An 18,091-nucleotide genomic window follows, 5' to 3' on the forward strand; every position below is an offset into this window, starting at 1 on the left:
CCAAAACCAAACCCTAATCCTACCCTAACCCTATAGTAAGTAGTTAATTACTATCACTCAGTACTTAAATATACAATTACACTGTAATGAGGACACATTCAAATAAAGTGCAACCTTAAATTGTGATAATATCTCACAATTTTGACTGTATTCTTGATCAAAGCAGAAGAGACTTGAAATCCTTCCCGACCGTAAACGTTTGAGCGCTCCTGTTTTAACGGGTCTGTGATGAGAAGTGTGTGTTTGAGCTTGTGCTTGTGTTGCAGGTGTTGGAGCGTCTCTTCCAGAAGGGCTTCAGTGTGTCTGCGTCCTGTGGCGGAGGAGTGGACTCGTCTCAGTTCAGCGAGTACGTGTTGTGTCGCGAGGACAGGAGGAGTCAGTCCATGAACACACCCATCAGGATAAAGCAGGAGCCGCTGGACTAGACACACACTCAGGCCCTCGGCCCCTCCACACACAGACTCGCAGCGTTCACACGGGGAATGTAATGCACACACACACACTCACACACACTCACACACAAACCCAAAGAACTTCAACAGGATCTGCGTCACTTCCTGTTCCGCCCGAACCACCAATCAGAGGACGTCCTCACGCATATGGAATCAGGCCACGCCCCTCTTCCGGCGTGTGATTAAAACGACTCTATCGTCAGGGGCCGAGGGTCGGTTTCTCGCTCCCAACGGATTTTTTCATTTCAACCTTGTTGTTTATAAAGTTTTTCACTCCTTATAGCGCCGTTGTATGCGGTTATCAGTACTAGGATGGAGTTTTGTGTTTATTTCTGTTGTTACATGAAGGATGATGGGAGTGTTGTTCTGTGTGAGAAACAGAAACACTATTACGCCCCGGAGCTGCGGGGCCGGAGCGGTCCGGGGTTTAATGCGTTCCGGCTTCTTTGTTTGAAGGATCTGCGAGCAAACGTGAGTTTTCTAAAGCCTGCTTTGAGAACATCGAGCCAGAACATTAAGCATATCGTTAAACAGTTGAAAGTTTTATAAGCTCTCTAATGCTTGAATCAAAAGAGTTCTGAGCTAAACACAAAGAGTTGTGTGTGTGTGTGTCACGAAGAAAATGTAAGGATCCCGAGGCAAAGCATTGGAAGATGAAGACATATGATTGTGTCTAGAGGAAATCCATAGCGTTCATCATCACATACGTTTGCACTTAAATGCGTCTCAGACGCCCGTGTGTTTAAAGATTCAGTGGAAATAGACTCGAGTGCTGACAGAATGAGGGTAACTATCTATGGTGCATTAATTTTTAAATCATCTTTGTGAATGAATAATCGTTATTCATTAGCCCAGTTTATCAGGTTTTCCGATTGTTTGAAGTTGTCCGTTTTCTGTTTTTGACGTCAAAATGTTGTCGGATGCGGAACCGCGCGAGTCAAGGACGGATACGCTGGGAATTTCATCACACTGGACTACAGTAAACTACAGTAAAACTACAGTAAACTACAGTAAAACTACAGTAAACTACAGTAAAACTACAGTAAAACTACAGTAAACTACAGTAAACTACAGTAAAACTACAGTAAACTAACTAACAAATCAACACTTCAGGCACACATTCCCTGTCTGTCGGAAAAAAGATAGTATTTGCAAATATAATCAATTGATTGCCATATAACAAATTCTTTTAAGCCAGCTTGTAATGTGCTCTTTAACCGATAGATTTAACCCTTCTATTGTCCAAACACTTTAAATGAAATCTATAAAAATAAAATCATATTAAACATTAAATACAGTAATTGTCTATATATGTATATGTACAGTAGTGGCTAAAAGTGATGTCCTGCCTAGCAAAATTTACATATTCACCCTTTATTTTAATTATATATATATATATATATATATATATATATATATATATATATATATATATATATATATATACATATACATATAAAATAATTTTTAGTAAGTATATTGTGTAGTTGTGTTTGGAGTTGATTGTTTTATTCGTGATAATAACGCAAGGAAACATGCCAAATTGTGCCAACATAATTTTTGGCCAGGCTGTCATACAAAGAAATTATGAACAAGTGCAAAAACAAGAGAGAACTGGCAAAATATTAATAACTGATTATGTTTCTAGTCAATATATGCTTTTTCCTGAGCTTCTTTTTTTGCATGTAAAATAAAACCTATAGCTGTAATTTTACTTTTTTGCCAAATAATGTTATCAGATAAACACCTTAACCAAGTTTAATGTTTTGTTTTTTTCTTAATAATTAAAAATATTTTTCTCATATTTTGATGGTTTCATTGAACTTGTAGGGACATTAAAAACAAACATCACTTTTGCCCACTACTATACTACATATATGACCCATAAATATAATCGACCGACCCCAAACTTTTAAACACCAGTGTGCATATACAGTGAAATATATCATTCAAAATTAAAATGTGATTTTTAGATGATGAAAGTTTGAAGAATCATAAAACAGACTCTTTTCTTAAGGCAATAGGAGGGTTATGTCGTTTTTAATTCAACCACATGTATACAAAGTTGTGGCGTTTTGTATACATTTTTGCTGTGATTGTTTTTCTGATGCTGAGTCTGGCCTCAAGCTCACGGCCGTCGGTCCCGTTAGTGAGTCCAGTGTAGACACGGGTCATCTTCATCTTCATCTTCATCATCACAGCACTGATCTGGGTCGAGGACTGATCAAAGACCAACAGAAGAACAAACTCCTCCAGTCTGTGTGTGTGTGTGTGTGTGTGTGTGACTCACACATGCTGTTTCTTCTCAACCCAAACATCTTGATCAAAAACAAACCACCTCGTTCTGATTGTCCGTCTAAAGCCGAGTTTAATCTCCAGATTGATGCGGTTTGGAGTCTGAAAGTGTTCATGAACACTGTCGTCTGATTAAGAGTCCACTACTTCTGCAGATCTGACCCAGATCTGGTCCAGCTCTGTCACAAAGGGAATGACCAACCAGCCCTTTCATGTGTGTGTGTGTGTGTGTGTGTGTGTGTGTGTGTGTGTGTGTGTGAGAGAGAGAGAGAGAGAGAGCATCCCAGCATGCATTCCCAGGGCAGTGCATTTACAAACCCAAAACACACAGAGCGCTCAGATCATGTGGACTTAAAAGAGTGAATCCCGGTGCGGATAAAACAATGTCGTCGATCCCAAGACATGATGATCAAAGTTTGCTGAACAGAAGTTGTGCTTTTCAGATGATGCATATTTACGTTGGATTCCTTTACATGTTGTCGTAACGCATTCAGGACACGGGTGAAACACTTCATCAGGCCTAAACGCTGGTACTATGTACAGTTCTTTGAATATTGAAACAGTTTCTCTTTGTAAACAGACCCAATGTTAAAAAACCCCATACTGACACCGCTTTAATACGAGAAGACTGATGGATTAAACATGAGCAAAGCAATATGATATGTACATACAAATGACAAAAGAAAATCCTCAACATTTCAAAACGTCTACCAAGGTGAAAAATTGTCATTATTTAATGTATTAATAATTAGACTGTGGTATTAAAGGGCATGTGTTTATTTACAGTGTCTTCTTTTTTATTTACTTGCATATTTGCTATAATAAAAAAGGCGTACTATTCACCTGACAGTTGTTTGTGCTTTTCATCCACTTCTATAAATCAGCCACTAATATTGATAAATGACTGATAGACATGATTATTTCCTGATCTGGAGTTGTCAGCCGTCAAAATATGAAGAAAATATTTTTTATATATTTTAAATATTTTGTATTTTAATTATGAAGAAAAAACTAAACACTAAACTTGGTTAAGATGTTTATCTGATAAAATTATTTGGCAAAAAAGACAAACTACATCTTGAGGTTTTATTTTGCATGCAAAAAAAAAAAAAAAAAAAAAAGCATAGAAAAACAAGCTGACAGGAAAAAACATGCACTGAATACAACATACACAGTTATTAATATTTTGTTGGTTATCTCTTGTTTTTGCATGTGTTCATACTTTCTTTCTATGACACACAATTCTGCATGTTTCATTGCATTATTATCACAGATAAAACTATTGACTCCAAGTACAAAAACACAATATGCTTACTAAATCTTAAAAACTATTTTTTAAATAATATTTAAATAAAGGGTGAAGATGTCAATTAATGTTTGCTTTTTCATGTGAACTTTTTTTCTATGCATTGTTTTCAAAATAAAACCTGTAGCTGTAGTTTGCCTTTTTTTTGGCCAAATAATTTTGTCAGACAAACATCTTAACCAAGTTAAGTGTTTTGTTCTTCCATCTTATTTAAAATATCTAAAATATTTTTCACATATTTTTGATCATTTATTCAAATTTGTAGGGTCATTAAAAACAAAAATCCCCCCCAGACATCATTTTTGGCCACTACTGTATGCAAATTATAAACACATTTTCTTTTTTTTTAAATAAATACAATTTAGATAAATTCATATATCATAAAGTGTTTTAAAATCATATTTAGAAACACAATTATACATGTAATAAAAAATTCTAAAATTTCAACATCAAAAAATGAATAAATATACAGCATTTATTTCATAAAAAGTTATGAAATATATATCTGACTGACATCAATAACTTAAAATAGCTATCTGTCATACAAACAGGAAAATACACTGCAAAAAAATATTTTCTTCCTCAGTATTTTTGTCTTGTTTTCCAGTAAAAATATCGAAACATTCTTGAATCAAGATACATTTACTGGAGAAGCAAAGTGAAGATATTAAGTCATATTTTCAGAAAAATCTAAATACCTGCTGATGGCGTCAGAAATATACATATATATATATATATATCATAAAAGTTATGAAACGGTGATCCACACACATGTAAACAACATTTTTAAGTTTAGTAAACAGCTTATTTATTCCTTTACAAAATAGGTACAAATACAGAAGTATGTTCACACAAACAGAAATATTTCAGGATATGTACAGAATTTACCAAAAATAAGATAGTTCTAATAAACACAAGGTCTTGTAAACAATATATACAAATCATCCATAGATCAAAACATTAAATTCCAGCTGTGCACATAATACAATATGAAGAGAGATCTAATAATATTTTGGCTACAAAGCGTAAGTCATAGAAAGAGCCTCCAGCAGAAATCAGAAATCAGAAGATTAATAAGATTAAGTCGCTTTAAACGACCCAACAAATACATTTGTGCTTGTTTCACATCGGACTGTCAGGGAATGAACTGTATTGCGAATGATAAAATATAAATAGGTAGAAAACGAAGTTTTCGGCTGGACGTTGGAAACACTGAAGACATCAAAACCAATGAAACTAAAACACAGTTTCAGACACACACACTTTAACAGGATTCATGATGCATAGAAGAGCGAGAGGGTCCAGAATGAAGAAAGGTCACAGAGCTTGACCTCTCCTGACATCATGTACGGCGAACCCTCACCAAACTTAATGCTTACAGGACGGCCCGGACGGGACTCGTGTTCTTCATCATAATATCTGACTGACATCAATAACTGAAAATATCTATCTGGAATAATCAGGCACACTGATTTGAAGGAAAATACACTGCAAAAAATAAATAAAAGATATTGTTCCTCTGCATTTCTGTCTCGGTTTCCAGTGCAAATATCTAAACATGCACGAGATTCAAGATGCACTTACTTTTTAAAAGCAAAATGGCTTAAGATATTAAGTTTTATTTTCTGAAAAATGTATCGACATGAACAAAAAAAAAGTTAACGTCCCATTAGTAAATGTTATTCAATGCATTAACTAACATGAGCGATACATTTGTCGCAGTATTTATTAATCTTTGTTAAAGGACAACTCCGGTCAATTTTAACATTGAGCTCATTTTTTTGTAAATTTGGAGTGCTGTCAGTACAGAGAACAACGACAAAAATCGGTGTTGCCTACACCGTGTTATCCTCTTTTTAAAATTTGCACCCTGTTGACTTCAATGGGGCAAGTTTTAAACCTGCTTTTAGCCTCTTAACATCCTTGATGTGTCATTACAAGTGCCCAGCCATGTGAGTGATTCCTTTAGAGTGAACACGGTGAATCTAAACCTATGCGCGTGAACTCGACAATCGACTACTTTGGACTTCGACCGAAAACAGGAAGTAAATACAGGTATGTGCGCTGGCTGAATTAATATCATTTTTATCCATATCTTTCACATCTACTGCAGTCAGATTCACTCATGTTCACTCTGAAGGAATCACTCACATGACCTGGGCACTTGTAATGACACATCAAGGATGTTAAGAGCCTAAAGGAGGTTTAAAACTTGCCCCATTGAAGTCAACAGGGTGCAAATTTTAAAAAGAGGATAACACGGTGTAGGCAACACCGATTTTTGTCGTTGTTCTCTGTACTGACAGCACTCCAAATTTACAAAAAAATGAGCTCAATGTTAAAATTGACCGGAGTTCTCCTTTAATGTTAGATGATAAAACAACTGTTAATTGTTAGTTTATGTCATGCCCATAAAATAATATTAACAGATACAACTTTTGTTCAAAATGTTGCTTTTTTATAGCCTGGGAAAACCCAGACAAACTTCCGGCAAATTTAGATTTGCTCTGCAAGTAGTCTGGCAAAGAGCCCATTCAAGCCCATTTCTAATCCGTCCAAATCAGAAACGTTGAGGCGGGCTTTACACGGTGACGAACGCTCTGATTGGTTTTAGGTCTATCCAATTGCGTCCAGAGGCATTTGAGCGACGTCCGTTGGTGACGCCCCTTTGGAAATGAGTTATTAAAGGGATAGTTCACTTTGAAATTAAATTTTGGTATGTTTTAGCTTACCTCAAAGGCATCCAAGATGTAGGTGTCTTTGTTTTCCGCAGTAGTTTCAATTTTTAGATTTTTAGGTCAAACCGTTCTTGTCTGTCAGTCCTATAATGCAGGTCTGTGGTCACCGTCTCAAAGAGCATGCACAGAGAAGTCCAAATTAAACAATTCCCCATCATAAGTACACATTGATGGCCTAAGACACGAAACGAGCGGTTTGGGTGAGAAAACAAACAGTATTTATATTGTTTTTACCTCTTGTACACTTTCCAGCGCTTGCGCAGCCTAAGCCAGAATGCGCGCACACGTCACACACCAGGATGCGCGCGCGCCCTCAGATCACTTGGACGTGGCTGTGTATAAGAGGTAAAAACGATATAAATACTGTTCGTTTTCTCACACAAACCGCTCGTTTCGTGGCTTAGGCCATCAATGTGTACTTACGATGGGGAATTGTTTTAATTTGGACTCTGTGCATGCTCTTTGAGACAGTGACCACAGACCTGCATTAAATGACTGACAGACAAGAACGGTTTGACCTAAAAATATCAAAATTGAAACTACTGCGGAAACAAAGACACCTACATCTTGGATGCCCTTGAGGTAAGCTAAAACATACCAAAATTTTATTTCAAAGTGAACTATCCCTTTAATGAAGCTTTGCCAGACCATAACTCAGTTACTACTGAGAATGGTCTGGTAGCTTTTTTATGAAACTTACATTTAAGTGTTGATAAAAAAGAAGGCATGAAGCTAGAATTAAATGTTGTTGTTGTTTTTTTCCTTTAAATTAAAACGGGTTCTTTCTTTAAAAGCTTTTTGTTCTTTCTTTTGATATATTGCACATCAGATATTCATAAATCAACATATTCTGGGGGCCGTGAAACTTTTGTGAAAATGATTTTAAAAAAATGCTTTCAGAAAATAAAACATAATATTTTCAGTAATTTTGCTTCTCAAGCAAATGTATCTTGATGTCAGAATGTTTAGATATTGTACTGGAAAACAAGACAAGAAAATACTGAGTGAGAAAATGATTTTTTTGCAGTGAAAATGCAGAGTGATATTAAACATCACTAACATAAACAGGAAGAATCGGCAGTGAAATCCAGTTTTACACGACAAAAATGAAAACATGAAATCAAATGAAGCGCTAATACTTTCATAATGCATGCTCGTGGTCTTATTGTAGTGGATTCATCAGCGCACGTCAGTCCAAAGGAAAGTGTTTGTCTTCATAATGTAGTGGCGCTTTAAGACGAGATGATTTACGAGATGAGAAACGCTTCAGAACAGAAGTCAAACGTGTGTTTGCGTGTTGGTATTGCTATCGCTCGGCTCTCGGCTGGCCTGATTCGGGATTCCTGCTCCTCACGGACACACATTAAACTTACACAGATCACATCGACACACAGAAGCTTCATGATCGGGATTCAGGAGGAACCTTTCATTCCTCAATACAGACTTGAGTTTGAAGTGTTAGTTTTGTGGCTGAAAAGTCATTTATACATGCTTTTAAAAACAATATTCATCAAAAAGTCTATTTACATTAAAGTCTCGCCGATAAAAGTTTTCCAAATAGAGTTTTAGTCGATAAATTCTGCTTTTTACGGGGGGTTTAATACTGTGATTGTGCTGCGAAAAAACTTCTTCCTCTGTATTTTTATCTTGTTTTCCAGCACAAATATCCAAACATTCTTACATCAGGAGAAAATGACTGACGATATTAAGTTTTGTTTACTGAAAAATGTTTTAAAATGAAGTGAGTTTGTGCTTGAAATATCTGCCAATAAGGTCTGAAAAATGAGCTTAATTCAAAGGGAAAACAAGATTATTTCTCTGACACCACTGGCAAATATTAGGTCTTGTTTTAGGCATAAACTCACTTCATTTTGAGAAGATATTAGTGTTGTTTTCAGACAAAAAATAATCATTTTCCTTCAAGTAAATGTATCTTGATTTGAGATTTTTTTAGATGTTTGAATGGAAAACAAGACAAAAATACTAAGTAGATAACTGTTTTCCATGTGGTTGTACACTGATGATGATGATGATGATGTTTGGGAAAGTCTGCATAAGGTTTAGAGAACACAATTTCTTTTCCAGAAAAGTACATGGATCACTTCAAGGCGTTTCGTCTCAAAGATCGTTCACTGTAAGCGCTCCGTGTTGAATATACAGCAGAATGACATCGGCACTGCAAAAACACTTCAACTTCATCAGGATTTACCTCTTGTTTTACACTCAAAAATGTGCAAAAATGCATGAAATATTACGATGTTCTAAGCATAACCAAATTAAATGTCAATATCTTATTTTATTATGGAATAATGCAGTATTTATTATAAATTACTTATCCGTTCACATCATAATTGTTTTAAAATCATGTGCATTCTTGAATTAAAATTAGCAGCATCTCTTCTCTTCTCTGATGATGTGGGCGGGGCAACCTGTCACTCACATCAGATCCACCAATAGCAAACCACAACCATCCAATCAATTTCCAACAGACAAAATCAAGCCCCGCCCACATTTGTTCCTCACAATAGGGAAGAAAAGACGAGCTTCCATTTTTATTGTTGTCTTTAACAACTTGTTAAAAATTTCTAATAGGGGATATTTGAGAAAAATGAAATTCTTTTTTGTGTTTCGCCTAAACTTTTGTTTTTTAGAATATTTTTATTTCTGGAAAAAACAAAATTAAAATACTGATAAAGAAAGTGATGATATTTGCAGTGTCAGATGCACTCATACACAAAAACCAACCAAACAAACAAACAAACAAACAAACAAACAAACAACAAACAAACGCTCCTCGGCTCAAAGCCAGAGACACAAGCCTTAAAATTCACTATCATAAATACAATTTACCTAATAAAGTTGAGGAGAAAACAGGAAACGTGAAGTACATCTTAGTCGTTTCTCTTTTTTTCCCAAACCTTTTTGTCTGAAAAGCAACGCTGAGATCACGAGGTCACACACACTGATGGGGCTGAAGGCACGTCGCAGGGCTGAAGGAAGTGTTGGTCGGGTGATCCCTCGGTAGTGTGCAGAGTTCAGTTAGTGTACACTACTTCAGGAGAGCTCGATACAGAAGGAGAGATCTGCTGGTCTCTCGCTCCTGCTCCATGTAGAAGATGAAGTCCCTGAGATTGACACGTGTTATTCTCTGTCGGGAATACTGTCGCGATGAGCCGGAGGAGGCCGACGATCCGGCCGGAGAACCTGCCGAACTCCCCGACACCTGAGGAGAACAAAACACAGATCTCATATTAAACCATACGGATTGGAAGACTCAACTCACGACAGATTCCAGTAACGTTTGACACTGCGCTTGAATAGTCAACATCAACATCGCAGTCAAGTACAGGGATTGTAGTTGTAGTTAAAACGTTATCAAAATGATTCCAGTTTGCATGGAAACAACTAAAAAGTCTGTATTATGTAGGCAAGTGATTTGGCGATGTCAATTTGTATAGAAAGACTATGCGCCTGCACACATATAAGACCCTGGACCACAAAACCCGTCACATGGGTCAATTTTTTGAAATTGAGATTTATACATCATCTGAAAGCTGATTAAATAAGCTTTCCATTGATGTATGGTTTGTTAGGATAGGACAATATTTGGCCGAGATACAACTATTGTAAATCTGGAATCTGAGGGTGCAAAAAAATCGAAACATTGAGAAAATCTCCTTTAAAGTTGTGCATTTATGTTGGCGATTGTGCTGGATTCACTCACAGAAATAAATGTTTTATATCTTTACGGTAGGAAATTTACTAAATATCTTCATGGAACATGATCTTTACTTAATATTCTAATGATTTTTGGCATAAAAGAAAAATCGATAATTTTGACCCATACAATGTATTGTTGGCTATTGACATAAATATACCCGTGCGGCTCGAGACTGGTGACGTGATCCAGGATCACATATATTCAAACGCGCATCTATAGACTAAACACGTGATATCCACGCTGTCACCATTTTCACAGATTCACGTTTTTGAAGTTTACACGGACGGAGATGATAACATTTTCACAACTTGCACCTTGGAACGTATTTCAAAGTTTGCATTCTCGAACACCAGACACTGTTGTCGTGCAAATGAACGGCCAGAACACATTAAACGTTTCCTGTTTTCATCTAAAGCGGTGTTGTGTTAGCGGCCCCTACTTTAATAACTAATGACCTTTGCAATGGAAGTGAATCAATCTAAAACTAACTTTATCTGGACAATAACTTTATTCTAGAGCTGTTATAAAGCCAAAACAATCTCTGTTACTGTAATTTCCTATTATCACTGTAAAGCTGCTTTGAAACAGTCCATATTGATAAAAGCTTGATCCATACATATCAGGCAACACGGTTCGAAACGCACGTGAATCTTAGATTAATTGCTAAGTTTAATCATCATAGAGGGAAAGTTTATCATTTGCACATGTTTTTGATCCTGTTGGTTTAAACATTCAAGCGATTTTAAATCATTTGAGCGCAAGAAGACGCTTATACAGACTCGAAAAAACTATGTAAAAATGCCCGTCTCGTAGAGTATTCTCACTTATGTCTTATGTGAACGTAAAGAACTGAGAAAAAAAACCGGATGCGCATCATTATATTGGATCAGTGCATTCGGTCTTAAAGTGACAGCAGCCTAATAAACCTGCTGTGTCATTAATGTTAATCAAACAACAAAATACAAAGAGAAAATCCCTTTTGAAGCTTTAAAAAAGATGAATAATATTCCATATATTCAGACTATGCAGTGTTATTTTACATTTGATTATTGAATTTCTGTACCTGAATACTGTTAGAATTACCTGAAAAACATAAAGCACTGTTTATTTTAATTTGTATCTTTGTTCTATCTTATTTATATATGCTTGTAATATCTTTATTATTTTGCAGATTCACTACCAAAATCATCCCAATCATCCTAGAATTATTAATTATTTCCAAATAGAGCCATTCAAGTCACCTGGTGAAATTGTTTTCATATCGCAATATATCGCAGATCTATACGAAATATAGTTTTTCAATATCGTTGCAGCCCTAGCCGTACCAGATAAAATATTGTAGTGCATGATAATTTCATATATATATATATATATACACACACATATACAGTTGTGGTCAGAATTATTCGCACCCCTGGTAAATATGATAAAAATAAATCTGCACTGTTTATCCTCTTGTTCTTTAATTCCAAAAAATCCCCAAAAAACAAAACTTTTATTGAAATAAAAGAATTGAAAGTGGGGGGTAAAATCACATTATGAAATAAATGTTTTTCTCCAAAACCTGATGATCATAATCTCCAGCACGATTTCACACAAGAAAGAGTCACATGATCACTGACACTTTTCTATTTACAGTTGATGTAATGAAGTCATTCGGGATAAAACCTAAATAAAATTCAGCATTTCTGATGTTATTATGATCAAAAAATATCTTTTCTTAAACTTGAATACCAGTGGATTACACTGAGATTTGCCTCGAATGGGTTTATCCTTCGCCCATTCTCACTAGACTTCCTGTTCATCTGCTGCTTTCAAGCATAAACTGAAGGAGAAGTCAAATAAACAAACGGATTTTTACACAGCTGAGTCAGACCTCCATCTTTCATGAATAACAGAAAAAGATCAGATGCGAGAAAATTCGAAGACCGGAAACGAAGTCTTTCTCTCCAGCAGACGTCGCACAATTAGACTGATTGCTCTCGGTAAACACAAATCACACGGAGCCCTTAATGGAAACCATCTGACGGGAACAGGAATCCTGCAAACGCCAGCGAACGCATGGTGGCCGCTTGTGTCTCGTCTCCAGCGAGCCGTCAGCGGATCTGACGGGTGGAGTGTGCTGAGGTGGGGTGAATTTAGGACAGGCAGCGCTCGGGATGCCCTCAGGCTTCAAGACCTCCAGAAGCAAGATCTGGACTCATCAGGCCAATCAGAGTTGACCTCATGTGAAAGGCAGGCATGCCTTCTGCCATGGCAATTAATGCCAATCATAGCCTGGACCAATCAAACGCATCCATCTACCTGGACACGCCGACGGGCTTCTGGCGTTTGTGTTTGTGTGCTGAATATTCACATGTGTTTGAGAGAAAGAAAAACAGTTCGAGGAAGAGACAAGGGAAGAAAAACATGCGACGTGAAATCCATATTCAACTATAAAGCAGCTCCACAGAAGATTATTCAGATGTTGATTCAGTTCAGTAACTGTCAATTTCATTCATCAATTATGAAATGGATTAAATTTTCAGCTGTAAAGCTCAATTCAGTTCAATAACAGTGTGAATGTTCCAAAGTTCATTAGTTATGAAACGCATTTATTCAACTCGAGTCAGAGTTCAATGTTGATTCAATTCCCTTCAATAGTGTCGATGTTGAAGTATGCAAATTTATTCAACTCAAGTCGATGACGCTATTGCCTTCTGTAGAGCTGCTTTACAGGAGTATCAAATTAAATTCATGATTGATGAACTCTGCAAACAGTGACACAGTTATTGAACTGAATTAGGCTGAATAACAACACAGCTGTCATCTATAGAGCTGCTTATAGCTGAATTAGACTCGCCTCATAATTTGATAAACTGCACTATTATTGAACTAAACTGAATCAACACTGAACACACTTGTTCTGAATAATGGCACTATTGTCTTCTGCTTTAATAGCTGATTCAAATTTGTTTCATAATTGATGAACTGTAACATCAACACTGTTACTGAACTGAATTGAATCAACAGTGAGTTATGAAACAAATTAATTTAACTCAAGTCAGTTCAATGTTGATTCAGTTCAGTTCAATAACGATGTGCGGATGTTGCGGATATCTCAATTCAACTGAAAAGCAACTCTACAGAAGACAATAACATAATTTTTCAGCTCAATTCAGTTCAATAACTGAATGTCAAGAGTTGCAAAGGTCACCAATAATGAAACAAATAAAATTTCAGCTGTAAAGCGGCTCTGCAGAAGATAATAGTGCCATTATTCAGTTCAACTTTTGTCAGTTCAATCAAGTTGATAATATTACTGAACATTAAGACACACACAAACAGAACGCTTATTTATAGGATTGGCGTGTGCATTGAAATGCAGGTTTTCCCTCCTGAAAGTTTACAGTACGAGTGTTTTCTACACGATTATTTAGTAATTGAACTAGGGCTGTGAAACGATTAATCGCGATTAATCGCATCCAAAATAAATGTGCATAATTATTTAGTATATATAAATACACACACATGCATGTATATATTTAAGAAAAATGTGTTATTTATATATAAAATATTTATATTTATATATAATACAAATTATATATATATATATATATATATATATATATATATATATATATTTATACTGTATATATATACAGTATATTTAAGCAAATATTTCTTAAATATATACATGTATGTGTGTGTATTTATATATATACTAAATAATTATACACAGAACACACACATATATTATGTAAAGACAAACTTTGGATGCGATTAATCGCGATTAATCATTTCACAGCCTTAAACTGAACTTGTCTCGATTATTTAGTCATTGAAATGCAGGTTTCCCTCCTGAAAGTTTACAGTATGAGTGTTTTCTACACGATTATTTAGTAATTGAACTAGGGCTGTGAAACGATTAATCGCGATTAATCGCATCCAAAATAAAGGTGCATAATTATTTTGTATATATAAATACACACACATGCATGTATATATTTAAGAAAAATTTGTTATTTATATATAAAATATTTATATTTATATATAATACAAATTATATATATATATATATATATATATATATATATATATTTATACTGTATATATAGTATATTTAAGCAAATATTTCTTAAATATATACATGCATGTGTGTGTATTTATATATATACTAAATAATTATACACAGAACACACACATATATTATGTAAAGACAAACTTTGGATGCGATTAATCGCGATTAATCATTTCACAGCCTTAAATTGAACTTGTCTCGATTATTTACAGTCATTGAAATACAGGTTTTCCCTCCTGAAAGTTTACAGTATGAGTGTTTTCTACACGATTATTTAGTCATTGAACTTGTCTTGATTATTTACAGTCATTGAAATGCAGGTTTCCTCCTGAAAGTTTGCAGTACGAGTGTTTTCTACACGATTATTTACAGTCATTGAAATGCAGGTTTCCTCCTGAAAGTTTGCAGTACGAGTGTTTTCTCCACGATGCGCTTCCGTCTCTGTGCGTTTGGCCTCAGGATCACAGATTGGCTCCAGCGCCTGCAGGGTCACACCGAGGCAGAGTAAGTGATCCAAACGCAGACAGAAAGGTCAGTTCTCCACATCTTTCCTCCCACTGTACGAATCCCACAGCCAACGCCAATAACCCAAACACAGCCCTGTTGATGTCTGTTTCCATGGAGATTCGTGCATCTCGTAACCCCACGTTAACCAGTACATAAACACAAACACACACACTCAGCTGATTCAGAGTCTTTCTCCAGGGAGCGAAACACTCTGAATTTTCTGATAATTAACTTTTCAGGATTGTCGAATCAGTGGTGAATTTGGCAAAGGTCAATGTGGAGCTGAAGGAAGCGGAGAAGAAAAGATTGTGGGAAGGCAAAATCCGTGAGGCACAAAACAGCATCTGTCATTTTATCAGCGCCGAGCTCCTCGCGGGCGTAATGTCATATGACATATCCATCCGACAGCTAGCACACGGATACCTCCATACATCTTTTCAGACGATTTCTGACTGAACGCACGTGTTTGCAGCAGAGAGAGAGAGAGACGAGCCTGAAGACGTTCCTGCCAGCCTTCTCAACAACACACTGATGATGACAATCTGCCAGCGGCACCAACACACACACACACACACACACACACACACATACGTGTCTTCACACCATCAGAGCACAGGGACATGTGAGGTGACAGTCACCAGCAATGAGTGAATCAGACCTCATTTAGACAATATGTGTGTGATCAGAGTCATGAAACTGGTTCAGCTGCGCTTCAGTCTGAATGTGACTTTGGCTCATAATGATCTAATGTTGGAATCAAGATCTGGTTACATTAAAAAAAATCAAGAACCAAATGATTTTTTGACATTCAGTTTCACAGTATGGCATTAAAATCTTATTAAAAACCAAATGTGTCCATTTGTTTCACAAAAAAAAAAAAAAAAAATTGTAAAATTACATGATTCATAACATAACATTAAAGAAAAATGTATCAAATAAAATAATAAAGACTCAAATATGATGTCTTATAACTCGAATACATCTCGAGGATTAATTTCTAAACAAATAAATGGCATCCCTAAATCTGATGAATAAAGTAAAATGTAAAACATTATTAGGTTTAATTAAATGTAGATTAAATTAATTCTGTTGAGAGACACAAATTGCATCTTATACCAACTCTAATATATCTTGAGGACTTATATCTCATAAATAATAAAACAAAATAAATAAGATGGATGGATTAATAAATAGTTGGATGGATAGATGGATGGATGATAGATGGATGGATGATAGTTGGATGGATGATAGATGGATGGATGAATAGATGGATGGATGATAGTTGGATGGATGATAGTTGGATGGATGAATAGATGGATGGATGATAGTTGGATGGATGATAGATGGATGGATGATAGTTGGATGGATGAGTTAGATGGATGATAGTTGGATGGATGAATAGATGGATGGATGATAGTTGGATGGATGATAGTTGGATGGATGATAGATGGATGGATGATAGTTGGATGGATGAGTTGGATGGATGATAGTTGGATGGATGATAGTTGGATGGATGAGTTGGATGGATGATAGTTGGATGGATGATAGATGGATGGATGATAGTTGGATGGATGATAGTTGGATGGATGAATAGATGGATGGATGATAGTTGGATGGATGATAGATTGATGGATGATAGTTGGATGGATGAGTTGGATGGATGATAGTTGGATGGATGATAGTTGGATGGATGAGTTGGATGGATGATAGTTGGATGGATGAATAGATGGATGGATGATAGTTGGATGGATGATAGTTGGATGGATGATAGTTGGATGGATGAATAGATGGATGGATGATAGATGGATGGATGATAGTTGGATGGATGATAGTTGGATGGATGAATAGATGGATGGATGATAGTTGGATGGATGAATAGATGGATGGATGATAGTTGGATGGATGAATAGATGGATGGATGATAGTTGGATGGATGAGTTGGATGGATGATAGTTGGATGGATGATAGATGGATGGATGATAGTTGGATGGATGATAGATGGATGGATGAATAGATGGATGGAAAATGGAAGAATAGATGGATGGATGAATAGATTAATGGATAGATTAATGATTTGATATCAGTCTGTTGAGAGCCTCTGTATGACATCTTATAACAACTGAATTACATCTTGAGGATATATTTCTAAACAAATAACTGAAATCCCTAAACCTCATAATATATATATTTCATTTTAAATATTGAAAGGAACTCATATGACATCTTATAATAATCCAAAAACATTTAATCAAGTCAATTAAAAGCTCTGGAGAGTTTATGGTTTTGCCTGTTGTGATCGTCTGTCTGCTGTCTGTGAACTCTTGACCTTCTGACCTCCTGTTGAACATCGAACGACAAACATTCGGCAGTCTCAGTTCTCAGTTCTGATTGTGAACCATTTATGTTTCCATTTTCCCCTACAGTTTACAGAGAATATCGATTCTAGACCCGAGATCAAACCCAGCCGATGACAGGTTGGTACATTTATTTGTAAAGCACTCACAGACCGAACAGGGCCAGATTAGCTCCACGCTACATTTACTGTAGGTTAATAATGTATGTTTTGCGCCCATGCCGTCTCAAACTCTCTGAAGGCTGAAGGTTGAATTTGCATCGAGTCCATCTTTGAGTTTCTGCTGATCAGCATCTTTCTGAGTGTTTCTGAGTGGCGGGAAGCAGGAGCCCTTGATGCTGGAGCCAATATTGGACTTGGCTGCGGTTTCACCTCAGGGCTACAGGTTAATGGTCCACTTTGCCAAACACACACACACACACACACACACACACACACACACACACACACACACACACACACACACACACACACACACACACTACCAATACTGCTATCTCAGCAAACACCTAGAGAAGGCAGCTAAATATGAAGCGATAGAGAAACGCAGATGGAAGCGCCGTATATATACAAGACCTCTTATGTTGTGATGTTACTTCCATCAAGAGGTGCATACATTTTTGGGTCAAGATGCCAATTTATGTGTGAAAATTAGGGGT

At 36.2% G+C, this 18,091-nt stretch overlaps 2 protein-coding genes across 7 annotated transcripts in view; one reads left to right on the forward strand and one right to left on the reverse strand.

Annotated features, from left to right (window-relative positions):
• The window catches only part of kctd15b (potassium channel tetramerization domain containing 15b), a 27,369-nt gene extending 26,827 nt beyond the window's left edge, over positions 1-542 (forward strand). For all 4 annotated transcript variants that reach the window (XM_079873940.1, XM_079873939.1, XM_079873941.1 and 1 more), the window contains one exon: positions 267-542. In XM_079873940.1, the coding sequence (XP_079730066.1) occupies positions 267-425 (159 nt within the window). In that variant the 3' untranslated portion in view covers positions 426-542. The remainder of the gene's footprint in view (positions 1-266) is intronic.
• A 6,893-nt stretch (positions 543-7,435) lies between these two features.
• LOC307160075 (transcription initiation factor TFIID subunit 4) overlaps positions 7,436-18,091 on the reverse strand; it is a 103,089-nt gene continuing 92,433 nt past the window's right edge. For all 3 annotated transcript variants that reach the window (XM_079873898.1, XM_079873896.1, XM_079873897.1), the window contains one exon: positions 7,436-10,014. In XM_079873898.1, coding sequence (XP_079730024.1) covers positions 9,841-10,014 — 174 coding nt within the window. In that variant the 3' untranslated portion in view covers positions 7,436-9,840. The remainder of the gene's footprint in view (positions 10,015-18,091) is intronic.

This window comes from Squalius cephalus (assembly GCF_949319135.1).
Source record: "Squalius cephalus genome assembly, chromosome: 6".
NCBI classification, from domain to species: domain Eukaryota; kingdom Metazoa; phylum Chordata; class Actinopteri; order Cypriniformes; family Leuciscidae; genus Squalius; species Squalius cephalus.